We start from the raw sequence: 17,864 nt of genomic DNA, 5'->3' as shown, positions 1-17,864 counted from the left end.
TATGATCTGCCAGTACAGTTTTTTAACAATATACTTCTAAGATTTGCAGTACACTACAAGTGCACATTCAATACAATTAAGTACACTTCTTTTTCACAGTGGTATACAGGGCTTGACATGAACTTTTTTGTTCATCAGCTACTGTGACTAGTGGTTATCCAAAGTTAGTAGCCACTCAGCATTTTCACTAGCCACTATTTTGACTTCAATACCATGGGGAAAAACTGCCATATAGATATTTTTAATATTATCTTATAATTTAGCACAGGTATATTAGGCTGCTGTCACTTTAAGACTGACGCATGGCTCCGTTATACAGTTACACATGCGTTTACTTTTCTGTTTACGTTCACTTAAAACATAACTGAATGTGTTTACGTGAATACTCGCCAAGCCCGCATTTTGAAGCTATTTTGTGTGTATTTGTCCGTTTAAGTGCAATAAGCAGCGAAAAAGAACTCAATTTAGTACTGAGAGGCGGCTGTGAGCACAAAAATGAATCCGGGAATGAGTAAAATTATGTGCAATACACACAATACCACGCCGAAATTCAAGCCACCAACAATATTCATCCGGAGCAAATTAAACGAGTGAGTGAGAGGAGGCGGGTTTGTGTGTAACTCGCTGTCGGAGAGATGAGAGAGAGAAAAAGAGCAGCTGGTGTTGTGTATCTATTCTGAGGAAAATTAGTATTGGAAGCATTTCAGATATTTCAGTATTGATATGTCTCGAAAAATCTATATTTTTGACAACACTACATTGTGCTTAGTTTAATTTTTCAGATGCCTTTTTAAAAGAGTGCCATTGAAAAATGTATGTATTATACATAAAAGTGGCTAGTAGTGTTAATGTCAATTCCCGATGGTATAAAAAAGGCATGCAATGTGTGAGAAACAGTCAAGTTTAGGAGTATCAAACTACCCTCTTAATTGTTTACTTTGTGTTGTCTTTTTCTTTCTTTGATCTTAGAAAGGCCCTCATCCATAATCCATAAATCTATATTTTCTTTCTTTTTTTTGCTACATTTTCTGCAAATTGGATTTCCATCACAATGTCAATATTCTTTTAAAGAGAAGTGTTTCTTTTTTGTACGCTTAAAGGTTCTGCTGACATACGACCAATGAAAAACCTCACAGCTATAGCGGGGCGGGACATGTACATTCACTGCCATGTGATTGGTTACCCATATTACTCCATCAAATGGTACAAGAACTCCAACCTTCTCCCTTCTAATGACCGTCAAAGGGCGTTCGAGAACAACGGCACGCTGAAGCTGCTGAACGTGCAGAAAGAACTGGACGAAGGAGAGTACAGCTGCCATGTGCTCGTTCAGCCCCAGCTGTTCAAGAACCAGAGTGTCCACGTCACTGTGAAAGGTAGCTAGTGGTACTTGACATCTGAAGTAAAATGAGTTAAATAATGTCATTAAAAAGTCCTGTTCAGTTGGTATACAGTAGCAATATTTAACAATGTTCTCTGGTTGTCGTCAGTGCCTCCCTTTATCCAGCCTTTCGAATTCCCACGATATTCCATCGGCCATCGCGTCTTCGTGCCCTGCGTTGTGCGCTCAGGTGACCTTCCCATCTCTATCACCTGGGAGAAAGATGGAAAGCCCATTAATGCCAGCCTGGGTGTTACCATCGACAACATCGACTTCACCAGCTCCATGCGTATCTCCAACCTCCAGCGGGTGCACAACGGCACCTACACCTGCATCGCCCAAAACGATGCCGCTGTCGTCAAATACCAGAGTCAGCTCATTGTTAGAGGTAAGACTAAATGTTAAGCATCCTTTATTTGTATTATAAATTGAGAAACTTTCACAAAGACACAACTTGAATGTGATTTGTGGATTTGTTTTGTAGTTCCACCAAGGTTCAAAGTGCAGCCTCAAGACCAGGATGGAATCTACGGTAAATCTGTCATCTTGAACTGCTCTGCGGATGGAGAGCCACGGCCAACTATTGAGTGGAAATACTCCAAAGGTACTTGGCTTCACTGACAACTGGAACTTTGCATGCAAAAATGTATTTCTTAATTGGTATTTTGGTATTAAAATGTATAATCATTCTTAAAAGCACTTACTTACTTTCTCACTTGCTTGAGAAACAAAATTGTGCAAGATACAACGTATGTGATACACTTTGTTTTCAGAGAATATACCTTGAATTAAGTTTGTTTTTCTTGGAACACTGGAAAAATAGCTTTTTGTTGTTTTAAGAATAAATTTCACTTTTTTTAGATTTGAAAGCAATTTGCCGGGGGGCTAGATAGATAGATAGATAGATAGATAGATAGATAGATAGATAGATAGATAGATAGATAGATAGATAGATAGATAGATAGATAGATAGATAGATAGATAGATAGATAGATAGATAGATAGATAGATAGATAGATAGATAGATAGATAGATAGATAATCTTTATATTTGAAAGCCGATAACTCATATATTTTGATATATTTGCGAATTTTGTCGAATTTTGAGGGCCTGATTACCATGTCCCAAGCACACAATTATAATGTTCTCGTTATGTTTTTATGTAGCCTATATGACAGACTTGTGCTGCATGTTCCACTTAACTGTATTTTCCATTTTGAAGTGATTTCAATAATATTTCAAGCAATTCAAAACAATCATGGCGAACAGAGTGCATCTGAAGTGTCTCAGCTGAAGGAAATATTCCATCTGCTAAATGATTAAAGCTAAAAGTACATTTATTTTTTAAGAATAAAGTGCACAATTTTATTTTATTACTTTTTTTACATTTTAAAACAATTTGCCAGTGGTGAAAAAAAGGGGGGGAAAGTATGATGTCACTGTGTTTTTTTGGGCGCTTTAACTAGAGGACGTCTTCCTCTCTTTGCCAGGTGCTGGGGTGCCCCAGTTTCAACCCATTGCTCTAAACTCCGGCTTCAGGGTCCAGCTGCTCGGGAATGGCTCACTACTGATAAAGCATGTTCTTGAGGAGGACGCAGGTTATTACCTGTGCAAGGTCAGCAATGATGTGGGAGCCGATGTCAGCAAGTCCATGTACCTCAACGTGAAAAGTAAGAAACAATATTTGTACTGAATGAAAGATGATTGTTTTGACGGTTCGCTTTGCAGTTCTGCTAAAATTCCAACCTCTCAGCCATATTGAGGTGAATATTTAGTTGTTTGTTATGAGGTACAAGAGACACTTGTCCATTTGTATTAACAATCCCTTTGGTTAAACATCCTAAGGACACTATGGTGAAAGTTCACATGCGGCGTAAACCAACAACCTTCTGCAAAACCAATCAAATGTGTGTTTGGGTCACAGCTTTTTGTATCGTGAGGGATTTGAATTATTCTTTGTATCATTATTGTAGATATTAAGTGTAAACCAGAGTTGTCTGTGTCAGGCTGAGAGGGTTTCTGCAGTAAAAGTCTCTTTGTCTGCCTTAGACACATGTGGGTGTTTATCCACGAGTAGCCAAAACCCTTTTCCCCCTCATTACACTGTGAACTCCTGTAGGAGCTGACATGTGGAAAGGCTTGTGCTTTCAATGTGCTTAATGTGTGTGTGCATGTCTCACTTTTTCTGTTTCCACCCACTCTCTGTTACACTCTGTTACCACACACATACAGTACACACATAGGGAGAGAAAAAGCAATAAATATTGCTTCAGATTATATTCCAAAAATCCCTTATGGTGGTTGTGAGAGTTTTTTCAATTATAAATTCAAAGTAAATGATAGAGTATAGGAGAAATGAAACTTGTCCACAATATGATGTATTTCAGAGTAAAATAGGGTATTTTAAAATATATATTTTTTGTATTAAAGGTGCATTGCGCAACTTTTCATGTTAAAAATACCCGTTTTCTAACCCATACATGCTTAAACAATTGCCTGATGGGCTGACTGAGCCCTTCTCTGATCACTGCGATTGCCTCTATAATCCTGTACAGTAAAATAAATAAGAGGGATTCGGGTCGGAATCTGAGACTGGGCGTGACGTCATGCGCGTTCACGGCACGCTCATATGTCTGGCAGGTTTGTGTATGCGCCGACGCCGCCATTCTCCGTAGAAAATGGATTCTAAGAGACCGGCTTTAAGTTCATTTCAAACACCAACGCAAACTCCACGTAAGATAAAAAAAAAAGAGAACTTTTGTCTAGTGCAACCAAAAGGTCCAAATTGGAGTCAGACAGGCGTCGGGGTAAGACGAGAGTAAACATAGGGAAGGCTTTCAACAAATGGAGAGATCTCCGGTCTGCTCTAGGGCTCAAACGGGATCCTCAGTTGGCTTTTTTCTTGATAAAAAGGTAAGATATATCCCATTCTCTAATGTCTGATACGGCCAATAATGACAATAAATGACGATCCATAAAATGTGTAATGCTTTAGCGTAAGCTAGATAAATGTACAATCGGAATAGGTTTTACTAACTTACCATTGTCAGTGATCAGGTTCAGAATGATTGTGATATAAAATGCTGATATATAAGTTAGATACTTAGACACAAATTTTGAGCAAATTACTGCTTAATTACGATGTATTGCTATTGGAATATGCTACTTAGCTGATCAATAAAACAGGCTAAACCCCCGCAAATCTTCGGCGGATTAGCCTGTTTGGCTTTTATGGTAACGTCATAGTGCCACTTGATTGTTTATTACCTTGAGACATTTGGGTGTACTTTGTTGACCGACTGTGTATGGTATGGTATCATGATTACAATTTTGAGTTTTTACAAAGTTATAACTTATATTGTTCATGAACGTGTTTCCATAATAATAGTCATAAGTGGATACAGTAAACACATAACACAGTTCAACATGGAGATAGATGGGAATAAAAAACGAAGTTTTCTACTACCCCCATTTTTTCCCTCACACATAAGTGTGTTATTTACTCAATTGCCTTTCCTTTCACATATTTTAAATTACTTGCAGATTTAAAACTTTATTACCTCTGAAGACATTATGATTGTAAACAAAAGATTTGTGCGGCTGATGCTCCTTGGGTTATGACCAGCTCGAGCTCGTGCAAGCGTGCGTGTGCGTGTGGTCCGTGAGCGTGCACACCTCTGGTTGCAGTTTCGCTTGCCGCCAGAGGGGGCGTAGTTCTGCGAAAACTCAGACTCTCGCGCAATGCACCTTTAAATATATATATATATTTTTTCTATTTATAAATAGATTTTTTCAAACAAATAGTTTGTTTCTGAATATAAAAATGTTGACGCAATGTAACGTACTTGCTCTGGCACTAGGTTTGGATGAAGAGATGTGCTTGTTGTCATTTTGTTATCTTTGTATCTCAGAATATTACGGTTGGTCGTGTGGTAATTGTCCCGCCCCTCCTCCACTCTGATTGGACGGCTGGGTAAAAAGTGCGTGTTTTACGCAAAGTAGAACATTCAACTCTCGACGACCAGTAAAGAACAGCAAACGCTCAGCGTGAAATAGTCGTTCAGCGCCTCGTCACGCTGCTGTAAATACGCTAGCCTCGGGAAAAAACGATTTAGTGGACACATGACCTAATTGCAGGTTTGCGTAATATTCTGAGTTTGCATTTTACAGTTTTTACACACAGCCTTAATAATCTGGAAAACAAAGCAACTTGTGTTACTTAAAGTAACTCAGATATTTTGTTGTAAATTTAAAAGTAATGTGTTACTTTACTAGTGACAAAAAAAGTAATCTGATTACATTACTCGCGTTACTTGTGATGCATCACCCCCAACACTGAATATAATAAGATTTATTATAATAAGACCTGGAACGTGTATTTGTAGAAAGTGAATTGGGTCAGTTTTGATTTCATGTTGACTTCATCAAAGATGTTTATTTAAAATGCAGTAATATCTTTATACACTTTTGTGACTCAAATAAAATGCTGCAATCCATTTGATTTAACAGTGTTTTTCTACAGCTTGTGACACGGCAGCTAAATGAACTGTTTTAATGTCGGGTTATCCGACTATTCCCTGTCTGCCTATGCAAAGGAGGCTGCGTTCTCATTTGATCAGAGTGTGATGTTAGAGAGACTTATTTTCACACCCTGCTCTTATCAGCACGCAGCAGGAGCTTCCCTGCAGAGCCGCTCTCTCTGCCCAATACAACCTCTTCTTCATCCTCCCTCCCTTACTCCCTATTCTCTCTGCCGTCTCCTTCTCATGTCGTGTAACAACACTCACTCTGTTCTCAGCGAGATCGATCAGGCTGACAGGTGAAATACTGTCGTACAGGCTTGTCGTGGTGTTTGTGTGGAAAGCTCTGCTCCCGGAGGTACAGGTCTGTTGTTGTGGCTCGCCGGTGTAACTCGAGTCTCCCTGAGAGGTTTGTTTCAGCGATCTCTTCAGTTTACCGCAAAACAAGCTCCTCATTAAGATCAACCCTGATCAGTGCTGAGAGTTCGGTTCATGGCCCCATAGCCACAGAATAGAAGGAGAGAATCGGATCCTTCTGGAACAAAACAGGAAAAATTCTTAAATCCATTGCTCAATACTCAAACCTGATTAGAAACTCTACTTACTACAAAAAAAAAAAAAAAAAATGCAGGTTTGAGTTTTTCAGTTTATGAGAAATACATATCTAAGTGCTGTTTTTTATATAGTGTTGTAAAAGGAGATTATGAAAGGTTTGCATGCTAATGTAGCTAGCTGTATTTGGAATGGAAGATGAGTGTACTGCTTATGGTGTGGTATATACAGTGTAGACATATTTTATTTAATCTGAAACAGATCATTTTATTCATTTCATGTATGCCACAGTGCATGTTTAATTCATTGAGTGGGGTTCAATTAACAATAATTGCTAAAAAATAAAGATGCAATAATGTTTTTATACCATTTTATTTTTTAACAGCAGAAACAGGGTGGGAAAAGGCTTCCAAAACGATCAGATTGAGGAAAGAATATTCTGTGCATTGCATTCTTTTGTATACCCCAGAATTTGGCCAAAAATGTGATTTAGGTCACAATCTGGGCATGCTACGCGAAGCTAGTTGTAACACACATGGTTTAAACGTTTCCACACATGCTAGCACAACGAAACTTTAACTTGCTAGTTGCCATATCAACAGTATATATATCACTGAACTTTTAACCATAGCAAAAGTACATTTCTCCGATGAGTTATTTAAAGGTGCAGTGAGCGATTGCTGAGAAACACTGTTGATCTGCCCAAACAAACACACCCTTCATTGCTCTGCCCCCAAAATGCACAAGCACTCTGTGAGTGGATGACTATTTATCATAGCTAAAGCGCAGCAAAATAATGTTTTGCAAAAAAATAAAGTGAAGATGAGGAAAGAATGACAAGGAAGAACAAAAAATTAAAATACAAGAGTATATACAAGCAAGAATTCACTGTTAGTCGCCAGCAGCAGCACACCAGCTCCAAACAAACAATGATACTCAAAATTGTCCTGCTACTAGCTAGCATTACAACAACAGCATATCTTGGTTCTGTGAAACATAGCAAAACCAATGCTACTGATGTATGGAGCAGAAACAAAAAGCGTCCTTTTTCAGGCCTTCCCGCTTCAGTCTCTCCAACGCTGGAAAGCTTTTCTAATATTAACACAGCCCCTGATCATAACCCTTCTTTTTCCAATGATATTCCTCTGAGCTTTTCTCTTTTGTAATGTCTCTCAGCCATCTCTTTCTACAGTCCTTCTTCAAATCTCTATCTTGCTCACTCTCTCTCCTCCCCCATCATGAGTGGACACGCCCCCTACTGCTGACGGCGCTCGGTCCAATCCACTTTACAATAGCGTTTTTCAGAAACCGCTTACTGCACCTTTAATGCTTAGCTTACAATGTGCCCTGCTATTAGATCTATGCTATTCTATGATGTTAGCGATGTAATTCAAATACATAACTTTTATATAGCTGCAGAAATAGTAAGTATTATGGTATAATAGTATGCGATGTAGAGTGTAGAGGCACTGTTGCTTGACAGTACAGTGCAATTTTCAGGAAATCCTGCTGAGAAAAGAACGGCTGATAATCCCAAGAAACTCTCTAACGAGACATAATGGAGTGTCACGTAAATGGCTGTTTTACTATAATCCCTCCCCTCCTTCACTCTGATTGGCCGCAAGCTTTTCCATTTCCCGTATCATGATGCGGCTCATTCTCCACGCAAAGCCCAATGGTGCAGTAAAGGAGGATATCAGGCCGCGATGAACACGGCCACTTAACCAGTCAGCTCACTGTTTACCCCAGTGCATCGTGGGGCAGGGGATGCTGTACACATGCATGTAATCTGCCCGCCAGCCCAGTGAGGCGGAGGGTCTTGGCCTACATCCACCACACACAGCCCTGAGCGCTGATGCGATAGGGGATGATGGGTGCCCTCAGAAAGCCTGCGGGGAGCCAGGAGCCGCTATGAGACTAAGACAGGAGAGACATTACACTGGAGGAAGCCTCCATCTCCAGCTCCAGTCATTCCTGTTTCATTTGTTGCATTTGGTTATGCGCCCTAGAAACAAAGCAGTGTTCATTTTTAACATATTAGAAATAAATAATTTTTTATAATTATTATATTTAAGATACATCATTTATGAATAATTAATATTTTTTATATACAATTACATTATAAATATTAAATATATAAAATACACTTATAGTGTAGGCTATGTATAGTGTATGTAACACTGCATAATATAGTTTACACAAACCAAAAATGAGAAATATATATTTTACAGCATTTATTAACCTTTGTTAATGTTAATTAATAAAGATAAAATTGCTCATTGTTCATGTTAGTTTACAAAGCATTAAATAATGTTGACAGATATTGATTATGAACAGATACATTTTGATGAAAATATATTAGTAAATGTTGAAATTAACATAACAGAAATGTATAAATACTGTAGAAGTATTATGCATTGTTATTTATTTTTACTTTTATAAATCTTTTATAAATTCTATTATAAATATAAATATATATATATATATATATATATATATATATATAATTTTGAACTGTGGTTTGAAATATTGATTTCATTTTTTTTTTGTATATTTGCAAGCTGCCTTTTACATTATTATTTAGTCTATTATAATTGTTTTAAGTTTAAGAAGCTGTTAAATGGCGATTTTCATTGTGACAACTTACCCCTTATAGTATGACAACATGCCCCTCTATTGGAGCACTGAAGGTTATCATGTAAAATGAACAATATCTTTTTTGTAAACTTTAATGTTCAGCTTTAAATATGAATTTTTTCTGTACAAGAGAAACTGGATCATTTCCCCGTGTCTGCACCAAACATGCGGCAAACGTGTCTCCGATTCACAGATTTATGTGTGGATTGATAGTTTGGGGTCAAATGTCATAGAGCTGTGCAAAGCAAACTGTCAATTCTGACCCTTGTGACCTAATTAGACTGATTAGTTTGACAACCCCTCCAGCCTTATACACATCAAGACATTAAACAACACACAATCGTTCTTTTCCTCTCGTGCTATTTTTTTTTTCTCATTCCGAAAAGGAATGAAAAAGGACGAAATTACCAGCGTCATCCTATCAGAGAAAGATATTCAGCCTCGGATCCATGATACAAACATGCAGGCTAGTAACTGCTCTCCTCTGAAAATCAATTCTGGATGTTTGTTCTATTCTTGTCCTCCATTGACAGCACCCTCTTACAGCTGGGGGAGAGCAGGCAGGCCGGAGCTGGTTGGCATGGTAACGTGTCCAGGTGAAAGGGGGGTGGGGGGGGGCTCTCATGGGAGGGGGTGAGGAAAGCAGCCAGGATTCCCTGCGGACTGGATATAAACCAGAGACCACAGACTCCTACTGCATCTCAGTCAGCTAGACCTGTCAAGGACACACATCTGAAAATGAGCTCTGTTTATGGATGGATGGATGGATGGATGGATGGATGGATGGATGGATGGATGGATGGATGGATGGATGGATGGATGGATGGATGGATGGATGGATGGATGGATGGATGGATGGATGGATGGATGGATGGATGGATGGATAGATAGATAGATAACAATATCGTCCGCTGGTCTGGACGCTAATATAGTTATCTTTATTGTTATCATTCTTGGTGTGAACGGGCCTCATGAAAATCAAAGCCATAAATCTAAACAAGTTGTGTTCCAAATTTAAGGTTGATACCTCAAAAAATGAGTTTTCAGTAAGATTTGGTTTGGGCGCAGTACCACACGTTTCCACTAGATGAAATTAGTTTCCCATTGATTTCCAATGCGGTAATTTTTTGTGTGGCTATTTTTTTCAGGACCATTTAACCGTTTCTAATCATGTCCATGATACGCCAAACATAGACTGCAAATTAATTCTTGTTAAAATTCCCTGGATTTGATTTATAAATACATTTGCTGTGTCCTTTTTACTCTTAGTAAAGTAGAATCCAGTTATGAATGATTTGTGTATTAGACTTGGATGCGTTTTGACAGATTTATAAACAGTTTGGGTAACATAAATGTGTTAAATAAATGTATTACATAAGTTAACACATTAATGTTGGCAGATACACTGTTTTAATGAACCTTTTATACTCTGATACAGTTTGCTTTGACTAAAGAGAACACAAGTTGTGAAGTGTTTGTTAAATTAATGTTCAGGGATTCATTTTTCCTCTCAGGTAAATAATGCTGAATCTGTGTTATTATCTCATTCTTTCTCTCGGGATGGCTGAACATCACTTTCTCTGCCCTTGATAGACCAGAGTATGAAAGCAGCTACCTTGAGAAACTGTGTGTAAATGTGTGTTTTCGTGACACATGCAAAAAACATAATAATGCGCACGCTCAAAAGCAGCCTAACGCGGATCATTTTTGTCCATTTACGACCCCTAAATGAATGAGTAAAACGAGCCTGAATCATTCCGAGAGGATTCAGAAGAGACGTAAATCACTCCTACAGCCGGAGAGCAAGTTCCTGCCCAGCAACACACCGTTCTTCTGTCTGGATCTCAGGAGGGGAATTAGCACCTTCCCTTTCAGTCCAACTGCTGCTTATAATTCTGCTGGATATTAAAGAAATACATCAACACAGCAATTATGCAGTCATGATGAAGACAGCTCGAAGCCTGAGGGAAGATGCGGCTGCCCCTCCAACACAGAGCCTACTTCCCTCTTTAGTGTTTTATTCTGGATAATCACATAACTCCCGAGCTCTCGGCCGGGATAAGAAATAGGATGCCAGTTTAGGCTGCCTGCGTCTTTTAGTGGGGGACTGTACAGCTTCATTTTTATCCTCTGATCAACTGTAGTCGTATTAAGAGACTTGCACGTGTACTCTCAGTGTTTACAAATGAAAACGCTTGCTAACAGGGTAGACATGCTCAGTGACTGTTAGCTTATGGGGTGTCAATATGAAGTTAATTGGAATATCTTCTGAAATGTTGATATTAATCATACTCATTTTGTAACCTTTAGCTCAAGTCATGCCAAAAATATGTATTCGGGCTGGTCCAGCTAATGCACATGCAAAAAAAAAAAAAAGATGCCACAATCACAAAGCGTCATGTTTCACAAATTCAGATTTTTAATGTTTTTTTGTTTCATATATTTTATGTATATTTTTTAAAATTACATTTAAGTGCGCATAGGGATGAATTTTAAGTTATTTTAATTTGGTTTGAGCTGGGGGGGGGGGTTTCTCAGCTTACATTTTAATTTAATTTTAATATAATTCTTTTGTGCTTTTGTCATTTGTATAATTTTTTTAATATATTTTTGTATAGCTTTTTTTTTTCTTTTTTTTTAGTATTTTTAGTATTATATTAATATTATATTATATTGTCACGGGTTGTAGGGAACACAAGCATATTATATTAAATTATATTATATTATATTATATTAAAAACACAGGAACTTTTATACAGAGGATAATAAGGTAAACAAAGCTGGACAGAATGACAAATCATAAGTTACCATGACGACACATGATTGGCAGGAACAGAACAAAGGAGAACAGGAACCAATGAATACTAACTAAAAATCTGTGAAACAGACAGACTAAGTGTGACTATTATATTATATTATATTATATTATATTATATTATATTATATTATATTATATTATATTAATTTCAGTTACTGAAAACTATTTTTAGTTTTAGTTAACAACACCAATTTTTTGTCACCTCTCTTGTATTAGCTACTGATGTTTGTACTCTTGTTTTCTCTCTAATAATGATATCACTTCCTGGATGATAATGTCATTAAAGGAACTACTTTTTTTTTTTTTACTATTTTTTACTATTTTTTCCCATGCAGCATGTGGATAATGTTACTTGGCATAGTGTGATAAAAGACTAAAAAATTGTCATTTTAATATTTAAAAATATTTTATATAAAAATATTTAATACATGTAAAAACCATAGAATATGAGATGTGTTAAAATCAGGGATGTAAACAAAATAAAACATTGCTAAAGTGATTTATTTATTTATTTTTTGGCTGCTATGCTGAGAATTGCTGGAGTGAATAAGAGATGACATGTAAACGGTCGGGACTTTCAACCTGACACACTCAATCACATCACACGCTGTACCGGCGCTCCCACGTACCCGCCTGGTGCTCCGATTCCCCAATGAATGCCTGTGAGGAACGTGTGTGTGCATGTGTGTGGGATAATAACTGTACCTCTGCATAAAGCATCACATTCAATCTTGTATTTGCCATAGAGCTGTGAAACATTTACCTTGTCTGGAGTAGGAAAGTGTTCTGATCCTTGCTGTTGCAAAACGTTACATGGCACTTGCACCAGTGCAAGTTAAAAGTCACTGATGTCATGAGAAAAACTCGCTCATTCATCACTCGCAGTGATGGCATGTGTCCCTCATGATGCATTTTATTTTCTCCTTCTCAGTTCCGGCCATGATAACATCGTATCCCAACAACTCCCTGGCAACCAAAGGAGAGAAGATCGAGATGAGCTGTAAGGCCCACGGTGAGAAGCCCATCATGGTTAGATGGGAGAAGGAGGTGGAAAAGGAGAAGCAGTCGCATATGATCAATCCAGACATGTGGCGGCACACGGTCACAGTCAAGAACGTCGGCGACGAGGTCGTCTCCACCCTGCAGGTCGGCTTCTTCATTTGTCCATTGTCATTTTTCATGCTTGGCCGATTTACATATTTCGAAATGAAACAATTCTTTATACCTAGTAGAAAATATCATACTGATGATCCTTGGTTTAATTCTCAAGGCTAGTTTGATTACTAATTAATTGTTTAAAGGGTGATCAGGTCCTTCACATACACATACTCACTATTATATTTAAATAATAATAAATATTAAATAATAATATATAGAATATATATAGACAATTTATTATTTATTTGTTTATGTGGTTTTACTTTATTATAGACATTGCTGTTTTATGTTTGGGGTTAGTAAGTTTTTCTTTTTTAAATAATTTAAATATGTTTTAAAATATAATTGATTCCTTTTGGGTTTGGTTCCAGAAATCATTCTAATATGCTGATTTGCTCCTCAATTCTTTTTTATAATCAATGCTGAAAAGAGTTGTATCACGGTTTCCACATAAATATGAAGCAGTACATTTTATTTCAGGATTCTTTGATGAATAGAAAGTTCAAAATAACAGCATTTATTTAAAATATAATTTTTTGTAACATTATAAATGGCTTTAGTGTCACTTTTGATCAATTTAATGCATTCTTCTCAAATAAAAGTAATTCCTTTAAAATAAAACAGTTTTTTTTTTATGTAACATTAGTAATGTAATGTAGTTTACATTACTATAGTAGTTTACATTTGTAATGTAAAAGTTCTGTTAACAAAATGTTATTATATTGAATTTATATTTGAATTTTAGTTCTATTTTTATATGAATTATATTTCAGATCTATCCAACGATGAGAGAGGATTCTGGGTTCTTCTCCTGTCACGCGATTAACTCTTATGGTGAAGACAGAGGCATCCTTCAGTTAACGGTTCAAGGTAAGCAGCCGGAAAATCACCTGGGCTTGGGTGGAGATTCTGGGGATTTATTAGGCATTTGAAACGAGACTCTTGAGGAAAATCTCCTGATTTAAATGTCATTGTTTAAATGCGGGGAGGGATCCAAAGCCTCTGAGAATCTGAGAGCCTTTTCGTTCAATGCTCAGAGCCACCAGAGCCTCCTAAAGTGGAGATTCGTGAGGTGAAAGAGAGGACCATCGCCCTCCGCTGGACCATGGGATTCGATGGAAACAGTCCTATCACCGGCTACGATATTGAGTGCAAAAATAAAACAGGTACGTGATCCAAATGAATGCAAACAACAGTAGTTCTTAAGGGATACTTTACCGATTAGCATTAAGCTTAGTATCAGTAGAAACCCGGTAGTATTTTCGAATGACCGTGCTTCCCTCCCTCATGTCCCCCTGAGACGAGAGATATCTGTCTTGTGTGTCTGGAAAAAAACCTCTGATGACGCAAAAATCGCCATTTTGCGTCATCTGAGACTTGTTTGGCCAGTGGCGAGAGACTCCAGCCAGTAGGAGGAGCTAGTTCCGCATGTTTTCAACCCGCCATTAGGGGGATCTCACGATAAAATGGCGTCTTTTCAGTTTTGAGTCAACTAGCCTAGTTGTATCATTTCTTCCGATACTGCCCTCTGTAACCGGTAGGCGTGGCTTGGGAGTGGCCTAGGGCAGCGAAGCAAGTGCATTCTGGGAGTTGTTGTCTTTCATCCACATGAGCCAAAAATACATTTTCTGGCTTTTCTCAGTCTAGAAGGCACCAACTTCTATATTAATTTCACATTTCTACAACATAAAGGACCCAATTTAAATACACATTCATCAATCCAGCGGTGAAATATCCCTTTAGTTAGTTTGGCATGAAGAGATCATCATAAACCTTGTAATTGAGATTAAAATGGCAATAAATAAAGCTGATCAGCTGACACAGATATGTTTTCAACCTTTTGCACGTCTCTACCCATAAACAGAAACTTGGGAAAGAGCTCGCAGGACCAGAGATGTTTCTCCCACCTTAAACCAGGCGACCATCATTGAACTCCACCCATCGTCCACCTACAACATCCGCATTTTTGCGAAGAACCACATTGGGGACAGCGAACCCAGCAATGAGCTCACCGTAACCACTGATGAAGCAGGTGTGATTTATTAGTCATATTTGTGATGTGAAATCAAATTTACTTCACGTGTCTGGTATTATTATGTAGGCCCACATTTCATCAGTGCACTGTGCACGTTACTCTTTCATCCTATTTCTGATATTTAAACTGTATTGGGCTATCTTTTAGGGCTTTTTGATGGGCTTTTTGATTCATAGAACAAAAAGCATATTGTTAATGTTTCACTTCCTGTTGAACTGTTCCATCAGTTGACACAGAGAAGCAATTATGATGCAATACTGCCAACTGGTGGTCAAGGGTGACATTACAGGAGAGTGACTGATAAACTGATAAGCTGATACTGATAAGTGCTGGTGCCACTGTTTGTGAGAAATATGACTGCAGATATCATATCACGCTAAACAGTGTGAATGTTTGACCGCTCTAGATCCAGAGGGACCTCCCCAAGACGTGACACTGGAAGCCATCACTTCCCAAAGCATAAAAGTTACATGGAAGGTAGGCCACAGTGTATTATGACTGTATCAATGAAGTGTGTGTATATATTGGTCCTCCTGAGACCCAGGGAAGGACTTTTGTCTAGACTTATATATATATATATATATATATATATATATATATATATATATATATATATATATATATATACACGTCACAGTTTGTCACAGCATCTAAAGAGCACATTCAGGGCTTTTCAGAGATATCAAATGTTTGGAGGTTTCACCATGTTAACAACTTCTACTTGGTCTTTAAAAATGACTGACATTAATTTAGTGATCAAATTTAGCACTCTTATGGAAATAAGATTGTATTTTGCAATTATCATTTAAATTGTCAATTTAAAAAAAAAATTTGTTTGTCATAAATCAACATCTCAGGAAAATGTTATGGGGTTTCTAATCAAAGTATGACTTTCTGTTACAAAACAGGGCATTGATTTCATACATGTCTACTGTAGAGACACCAGGAAATCATGTTTATCAGGCATTTTGGGAGACACAATTATACATCAATATTACTCTGAAATATTAGATATTATTATGAAAATGTTGCCAGTTATTACTTCCATTATTACACTTATTTTTTCATTACTTGTTGCCTCAAGAACACATTAATATGCAAATTAGATACAGTGTTAGATGCATTGTATTGAATGGCACTGCCCATCTATGGCCCTTTTACCCACATATTGCATAAAGTAAAATGGTATATCAATTATTTCCATTATATCTTTCATTATATAATTGAGAATCATCTTTACACAAAATCCTGAAACCTAAAAATGTATTGGATACAGAGGACACAGCATAACATATGAATAAAATATCATTTAATTTAATTTAATTTATTTTTTTAGTTTCTTATGCTCTGGACAATGTAATGACATGAAAAATTACTAAATTCTAAAAACTTTTTTTTCTGGGTATCAGGAAGAGATATGCAGTGTATATATATATATATAATATAATTGCTATATACTATATAATCAAATAATATACATATATAGTCAATTATATATGTTCAAATATTTTTTATGTTGATGTGGAGAGAATGTTTAACCATGAGATATAAGACTATAATTAGCTAATGAAGACATTATTCCAAATATAATTTCATCATCTGTAGGCACCACTGAAACATCTCCAGAATGGCGTGATCAGGGGATATCAGGTGTGCCATCGAGAACACTCCATCAACGGCAGTCACCAGTTCGTCTGCATTAGTATGGAGGCCACGGGAGAGACAGAGTCCCTGAGCCTCAACAACTTGAAGAAGTTCGCAGAGTATGAGGTGGTGGTGCAGGCCAGTAACAGTGCCGGTCCGGGACCTGCTTCCAGTGAGGTCCGGGCAACAACAATGGAGGACGGTAAGCCATTGGAATCATTCACATGATGAACAGACCACTTTTTGGATAATCTATAAATGAATTAATTAATGTAAATAGTTTTTAATCTTTAATTAATCTTTAAAAATGTATCATCAAATATTCCATTATATGCATCAAGGGCTGCGTCCAAAATCAAATACTCTCTTATTTTGAATAAGTAATTACTCCATGACTGCTAAAAAAGTATGTTCTATATAGTATGAGTGTGTGTAGTATGAATGTAATCCGGACGTACTACATTCATCATGTTGTCATTATCATTACGTCGCTTCACACTTCAGAATCTGCTGTACTTTTTGCCTAATCTTTTATGAGTACTGTGAATTCGGTTATACTTCTTTTGTCACATACTGTTTTTCACCTACAATATAGTATGGGAAGAATGCGATTTCGGATGCAGCCATTCACATTTGAAATATTTGCTGCCATCTAGTGGCCACTGGAAATGTTTACAATGCTTACAATTCTTGTAAGGACTGTCTCGAATTCAACCCAATTCAAGTTAATTAGTCAATTTCAGTTCATCCACACCTACTATACATATTCTGTGAATAATTATGCTGTTCTGTCAGTTTCTGAGATGATCAGTCTCTTTTGCTCTCAGTACCCGGCAGAGCTCCAGAGAAGGTTGTGGCCACCGCCGCCTCCCCAGAAAGCATCTCTCTGTCCTGGCAGACTCCATCCAGGGAAGCTCTTAATGGCGTTCTACAGGGTTTCCGCATCATCTACTGGGCCAACCTACCAGACGGAGGTAAAGCTCAGACCCCAGAAAGTGCCTGAAATAGCATTGCTTTCCTGAGATTGGGACCATGGGTCTTTAGGTGTCCTACTATGGTCCTCTATATATATATATATATATATATATATATATATATATATATATATATATATATATA

General features: G+C 37.3%; 1 protein-coding gene across 1 annotated transcript in view; it reads left to right on the top strand.

Moving 5' to 3' along the window:
- The window catches only part of dscama (Down syndrome cell adhesion molecule a), a 77,413-nt gene that overhangs the window by 44,606 nt on the left and 14,943 nt on the right, over nucleotides 1-17,864 (top strand). The window contains exons 8-18 of the mRNA XM_084401047.1: nucleotides 1,101-1,376; nucleotides 1,491-1,769; nucleotides 1,866-1,985; nucleotides 2,872-3,051; nucleotides 12,840-13,054; nucleotides 13,840-13,936; nucleotides 14,104-14,232; nucleotides 14,931-15,098; nucleotides 15,508-15,578; nucleotides 16,707-16,947; nucleotides 17,573-17,719. Coding sequence (XP_084257173.1) covers nucleotides 1,101-1,376; nucleotides 1,491-1,769; nucleotides 1,866-1,985; nucleotides 2,872-3,051; nucleotides 12,840-13,054; nucleotides 13,840-13,936; nucleotides 14,104-14,232; nucleotides 14,931-15,098; nucleotides 15,508-15,578; nucleotides 16,707-16,947; nucleotides 17,573-17,719 — 1,923 coding nt within the window. The remainder of the gene's footprint in view (nucleotides 1-1,100; nucleotides 1,377-1,490; nucleotides 1,770-1,865; nucleotides 1,986-2,871; nucleotides 3,052-12,839; nucleotides 13,055-13,839; nucleotides 13,937-14,103; nucleotides 14,233-14,930; nucleotides 15,099-15,507; nucleotides 15,579-16,706; nucleotides 16,948-17,572; nucleotides 17,720-17,864) is intronic.

This window comes from Rutilus rutilus (genome assembly GCF_951802725.1).
Source record: "Rutilus rutilus genome assembly, chromosome: 25".
NCBI lineage: Eukaryota > Metazoa > Chordata > Actinopteri > Cypriniformes > Leuciscidae > Rutilus > Rutilus rutilus.
This window is presented reverse-complemented; position numbering and strand designations above follow the sequence as displayed.